Source organism: Arachis ipaensis, chromosome B05 (assembly GCF_000816755.2).
Source record: "Arachis ipaensis cultivar K30076 chromosome B05, Araip1.1, whole genome shotgun sequence".
Taxonomy (NCBI): Eukaryota; Viridiplantae; Streptophyta; class Magnoliopsida; order Fabales; family Fabaceae; genus Arachis; species Arachis ipaensis.
This window is the reverse complement of record NC_029789.2, coordinates 129,093,382-129,100,301: the sequence shown is the minus strand read 5'-3', so window position 1 is coordinate 129,100,301 and position 6,920 is coordinate 129,093,382. Positions and strand designations below refer to the sequence as shown.

The 6,920-nt window shown below is 33.0% G+C and overlaps 1 protein-coding gene across 1 annotated transcript; it reads right to left on the bottom strand.

Moving 5' to 3' along the window:
* LOC107644107 (dihydropyrimidine dehydrogenase (NADP(+)), chloroplastic) lies at positions 1,737 to 6,478 on the bottom strand. The gene is made up of 7 exons (XM_016347909.2): positions 5,946 to 6,478; positions 3,604 to 3,867; positions 3,348 to 3,518; positions 3,004 to 3,116; positions 2,728 to 2,914; positions 2,509 to 2,618; positions 1,737 to 2,152 (listed from the first exon to the last, which is right to left on the bottom strand). Exons 1-7 carry the CDS (start codon positions 6,228 to 6,230, stop codon positions 1,996 to 1,998), a joined length of 1,287 nt encoding a protein of 428 aa, XP_016203395.1. The 5' UTR covers positions 6,231 to 6,478; the 3' UTR covers positions 1,737 to 1,995.

The following is a 6,920-nucleotide window of genomic DNA, read 5'->3' as shown; positions in this document are numbered from 1 at the left end:
AAGTGTGTCAATTTTTTTTTTAATGTTTTATTAAATATGGTTAATTATGAAAGACACACTTATTGAATGCGAATGAGTGCCGTGTTCGAAATGTATCCGATATGCTGGCGATAACTCAATAAAGTGTAAATAACTCATAGCAACCCTAAGATAATAATAATAATAATAATAAATACACCTTAACAACATATAAAAACATATATGATTTCCTTTACTTTACCCATCATTAGGGGTGGCAAATGGGCCTAAATCCGCCGGTCCGGACCGCGTAACCCGCCAAAAAAGGCGGGCTGAGCTGGTAAATTAGGACCGCCAAATAGCAAAAGTCCGCCTAACCCGTACCGTTTAAACCGCGGGCTTTGGCGGGGCGGGCTTCCCCGCCGGGCTTAGTATTTTTTTATCAAGGGGTATTTTTACAATTTTTTTTGCCAAAACCCAACATCCCCCAACCCAACTTACAAGAGAATAAAGATGAAAATTGAGTGTTTTGGATTATGTTTATTTTGTTTTAGAGACTATTTATAATTATGTTTTGGATTATGTTTATTTTGCTTTGGGAACAATATTTATAATTATGTTTTGGATGAAAACTTGGTTTATAATTATGTTTATTAGATATTTATAATTACAAAGACTTTAATATTTGTGAATATAAAAATTATAATTTGTTTATACTTTTAGAAATTATAATAGTTAAAAGTAAAAAATAGAAAAAAATTTTTTATGCTTTTATATATGCCTCACTAGGCGGGGCGGGGCGGACCAGCCCGCCAAAGGGCGGGCTTCTGGCGGAGCGGTCCCCGCTTGCCACCCCTACCCATCATACACATGCAAAAACAAACAGGCCAATAATAAAAACTTTATAACTACTATAGATATTCAGAAAAAATCAGGTACATGTAAAGAAGTTCATCCATAAGATACTTGATGAATCATTAAACACTTCACCTTTTTCTTCTTGGTGGGAGAATCGAATTTTGGTAAGATCATTAAAAAAAAGGTTAGTTTTGAGTTTAAGCTTAGGAGATCTATGAAGCAAAAGACCAAAGTCCAACCATATGGCCCAGCAATCTTACAACGTTTGACTGTATGATTTTAAGTGTATTATCTTAGGAGGGAAAAAAGATTGTATCTGACTTTATTTTTTTACGATAAGCTATCGATGCTAAAGGCTCGTGAGTTCGCACTTTTTCTTTATAACTTGTCATTTTCAAATGTTCTATGGCTTGCCTTTTCTATAAGCTTTTGATTTTTCTTCAGTGATTCCATCGTGGTGACATACTGAATATTCTTCCTATATTATATATATTAGCTAATATTTTATTTATTAAACGTGTAAAATTAATAAAAATAGAATTAGTTCAAATGAAAATTGTTTATAATTTAACTAAGGGACCTTTGCTTCAAGCCCTGAAAATAAAAGGAAAAGAAATTGGATTATATATATAAAAAAGTGTACACTAACTATTTTTACATCCTCTATATATATTATGAAAGGATAGATATCTCAACGATTCGAGGAAACCTATTTCTAGTGTTTAATTACTATTAATTAGCTTGTGCTATATTTTTGAAGCTTGTGATCAAATAAAAAATTGTTGCCAAATAATAAAAAAAATATCACCTTAATTTTAGTTATATTTTTCTTTATAGTTTGCCAGCAGATATAGTCCACTTTCTGGTCATGTTTAATTATAACTTGAACACACAACTAATGATGGCAAAAACGGTTTAAAGACTTAAAGAAATTTGGTAGTTTAACAACTGAAGAACACCCTAAAAGAATTAAAATACTTTCAAGTTTAAACAACGTCACATTTTCTCAAGTGCACCAAAGAAAGTAAAATTAAAATTGACTTCCATTAGTTCCTGACCCTAAAACTAAGAGCCTTATGTGTTTCATTTCCATGTTACCCAAATTTTCATGAACATATATATATAATCATGCAAAGAAAGGCTTTGCATTTTTCACTTGTTTGATTGATGAAGACGATTTCAGTTGGAAACCATGCTTTCAGATTCTTTAACAAAACCATCACCTGTCCAATCTTTATCAGATTGCAACCCTTTCTTTATGGCTTTCCTCTGCCTTATTGCTTCTTGCTGCCTTTGGACCAAATCAGTGTGAGTAGTGAAGTACTGAAGAGAAGCCCTGCAATTTTCGTCCCAGTAAACAAAAAAGAAAAGGAAAATATCAGAATGCTTTTCTTCCATCTTTGTATTTCAATCTACTGGAAAGTTGAAACCAGATCAGTTTCTGTTAATAAGGTTTTTGTCCCTTAGAATGTGATTTCCTCTTTTAATCCCCGGTCCTTGTCGTTAGTTTGTCTCTGATAAATGTTGACGTGGTAGATGAAATGCGACATGCAAGGGTTGAATTTCTGTCTATCACGTCAGCATTTAACAGGAACTAAGACTAATCATCTTGTGAATTTTGCAGGGACTAGAAAAGAAATTACGATTTTATAGGGACTAAAAACGTATTTGGCCAATTTTAAGTTCTATTACCCTCTGAAATCTTCAATTGATGTGAAGTTGTGCTTTCTCATGAAGTCTTTAAGTTCATCACATAGTTTCTTCACAAGACCATAGCCATGCATCATAACACCAGTGCACACCTATAGTTTGAAAAGATCTGCTTAGTTTTTGTCATAAATTAATTGAACAAGGTTTTCAATCTGATAAGGAGAAACTTGATAAGGCCTAATCGGCGTTCATCAATCATACCTGAACAGTGTTTGCCCCAAGAAGAATGAACTCTGCAGCGTCACCACCCGTCTCGACACCTCCAATGCCTGAAAGTGAATACTTGTCCATATCAAATTCTGACTTCATCATTTTCGCGATACTCATGACCTTCCCAAGTGCTATTGGATGGACTGCCTTTGCTGAGTATCCCCCAGGAGTAGAGTACCTGATAACATTATTTAGATAAATCATATATTTAAGATGATCGAAAAATAACAGAAGAAATGCGAAGTTGGTATGAATGAGATTACAAACCCCTCAACACAAGGCTCGGGACGTAATGTATTTAGATTGATTCCCATGACACTCATGATTGTATTTATGGCAGCTACTCCCTTGCATCCTGATTGAAGGGCAACTCTGGCTGGCTATAAGCAAAAGAATCCCCAAAAATTACCAATATGATAATCATGAAAGATCAATAAATATTATGTATCACTTGTTAAGTAAGATTGATTTAATGAAGTTTACCAAGACAATTCAAATGTAAACTCAATATTTTATGAAAATTACAAATTTTGAAGAAGTTCTCACTTAATTCTTAAAAACAGCATGATATGCGTAGAGTATAAAAGGACAGGACAAGATATGAAATCAACCTGAGAAATATCAGTTATGTTGGGAGTCATCTTGGCCCAAACAGGAACCGTAGCTTTCGAATTTATCCATCCACAAACCTCTTCCAGAAGAGCACAATCTTGTCCAACAGCCGCACCCATTTTGCGTTCCGGCATTCCATGAGGACAGGAGAAATTTACTTCAATTGCATCCTAAAAGAACATCAAAGAGGTCAGGTATTTTCAATAAGAATAAAAAGTACTCGGTTTCACAAATCATCCAAGAAACAAAACTCACAACTCCAGTTTGCTCAACCCTATCAATAAGCTCCTCCCAAGCAACTTTGTTGTACTCCTCCATGATTGAAGCAATGAGAATTCTATCCGGGTATTCTTCTTTTAGTTGCTTGAATTCTTTCAACATCGTTTCAAGTGGCCTATCACTGATGAGTTCTATGTTCTCCCACCCAATAATTTGTCCTAAGGCCGAGCCATTTGCACCTGCCCTTAGTCGGGCATATCGAGGAGTTACATTTATGACTTTTGCTGCATCAAGTGATACCTAGCAAGGAAATAATATCAATTCCAACAGTAATCTTTCAATAAGAATACCCTTAATCGGTTATATGTAGATTGACAAGAAGAAAATTTTGCTTCCAAAAGCAGACAGCAAAAATTATCATGGAAAGAATTGAAAATTTCAATGTACAGGCAAATTTTGACAAGTGACGTGGTACAGCATACAGATGAATGTATGAAGACAGGGAATTTCAAAACTCAGTCTAACTGAATAGTAGATTATATATAAAGATTAAACTATAGCTCTTCTATTCCACTTGTAAAAAAGAACAATTATGTCACAAAAAATATAACATTACTCCAAAGGGCTAATTCAAAAGCTTCTTCCACTCCATGCAGCATGCTCCATTATATATTTATATGGCAAACGTTTTGAAAAGCAAGTTTTATTGGATAGGAATTAGACCTTTGGCATCTATTTGGTGTAAAACTCATGATCTGTATAGTGGACTTTCCCTGTCAAACATTTTGAGAAATTGACAAGTTATGCTTTATAGATAAAACTTTTGTTTATTTTGCTTTTATATAGAGGAACTCTTATCCTCTATCTTGTATTATCCTTCTCCTCATCCTAATGAAATTCTTCTTTGTCAATATATACATAATGTCACAACTTCTCAAATTGTCAATAGGAAGAACAAGAACCTCTCACATACCACTTTAAACGTTTTATGACTAAGGGTTATTCTGAGTATCAGTTCTAACAGCCACAAAAGCTATCATAGCTCTTGACATTTGGCATCAAGCATATCCTCAAGAAGCAATATGCCAGCAGTCAATTTTCATTAGGCTCTCATCAGTAACCACTTAACTAGGCACTCATCAGTTGTTTCTTTTTTGGCACTATATCATTATGAATTCCCTATCACTTAATTCTTCAACTTTCCTTGAACAAAACATTTACTTTTCATGTAAGTTTCATGGTTCAGAAGCATAGAAAACAAAACTTAAAGTGGGGATCAAGATGTTATGAAAAAATAGAGAAAACACTACTGGCGATCTACACTGCCCAGTAAAACTTATGGAACTATGAACCATTTGAAAACAAAAGGTTGTAATGGTATTAGATATTCATCCACATTTTGAAGGCTTAGGATGATCAACTAATTTTATCACCCATCAGAATCGATGATTAACATTACTACTGAGAAGAAAGTACCTTATCTCTTCAAGCCAAAGAGAAAACAGAGTAGCTAGTTGACTGGTTTGGATCTGCTTATTTCTTTCACCAGAAAGCAAAAGAATTTACCCTGAGGGACTTTATGCGAGTTTGGAATTTGGAGGAAAGGGGAAGGGTTTGTAGTGTAAAAATTAAAAATATTAACACTACATGCTTTTCCTTCCCTTTCCCTCCAAAACACCAACTCACAAACAACCAATAAAGCACAATTTTTAAGAATAATACTTTTTTATTTCGGCTACTCTATATAATCCATGCATCATCATGTATCTAAATGATAGAAACATATAACTTGCAATGTGTCATAATTGTCAACATTCATCTTATGTGATCCTTTCAAGATTTTTTGTTTTCTTCCCCAGTCATCTTTCATGAAATTTTTAATTTTGTGTTCTCAGCAACAGTTTCAATTACTGATCTAAACCTTATTCTTTCGCAAGCAGGACGAAACCTAAATATTCATAAAGACTCGAGTCAACTAGGTGAGATTGATGATCTAGCAAGAAAAATCCAAGGCTAAAATATTTAAAAGCATCTAAAAAAGCATAATCTTAAAGCATATAACTTGCTAGTAATAGGACAACATAGGTTCAAAATAATACAAACACAAATACAAAATAAACTCCGAACCAAAAACAAAATCCAATTATAGCTGAACAACAAAGCATAAAGTGTTCAAGAAGGATATAACTTTCCATATTAAAGTATCGTCAACAATTGTCATCTATGTTTCACAGAACAGACAATAAAAAGTCCAAACGCTACTCCTTTTCAGCATTAAATTTTAGCAAACACCACCAAATTTTCATGCATCATAGTGTCACTATATAAGCTCATAAACACAAATTCTCTCCTATAGATACTAATGAAAAGAAACTTACAGTTTTGGCAATCACAGCACCCCATCCTTCATCAAAGGCCTTTTTCATAACAGTGTAATTGGTCCCTGGTGGACCTGATCCAATAACAAAAGGGTTTGCCATCTTCAACCCATTAACAGTGACACTAAGATCAGGCTCTGATGAAGCCTTATTATTACCATTCTCAGAGGCAGATACCCTAAACCCAACTCTGCAGGGACGTGCTTGAACCTTTCCACGACAATTCAACGAAAACCCAGATGCTGAATTCCCGGTTCTGATCTGGGTCAAGCTCAAAGACGCCATTTTTGGATGAAAAATCAAAACTTGAAGATGAAGAAGAAGAAGTAGGAGACGAAAGGGAATAACTCAGAGAATGAAGTGAATCTTCGAATCTGAGTTTATAGATTATAATATTCAGTGTGGTGGGGGCAAACGTAACGAAAGAACGTGGAATTATATGCAATATTTGCGTATTAGTTTAGCATTGTTTTGGTTGATTGCATCGGATAAGTTTGAATAGGAAAAGAAAAATACGAAATTTGCTGGAGTGAGGTTGGAGCTGCATGTGAAAGGGCAATGTCGAATAAATATAATCGTGAATTTAAATTTATATTTTAAAAAATTCAAATTTAAATAGATATTTAAATATATTTCAGCTATAATTATATAAATTATATACTTATATAAATTAAAATTTAATATTTATACATAAAAATATATAAACTTAAAATAAGTTTAAGTATAAATTTATAAATTAATTTTCGCTTTATATAAATTTCAGCCTAAATTTATATACAAATTTAAACTTTATATAAATTTAAGTTTAAATTTAAATATTAATTTCGGTTTCATTTAAATTTAAGTTTAAATAATTAATTTTGGTTTCATTTGAATAATTTAAGTTTAAATTTAAATATTTAGATTGGCTCTATATAAATTACAGTTTAAATTTATATATAGATTTAAGCTTTATATAAATTTAACTTTAAATTT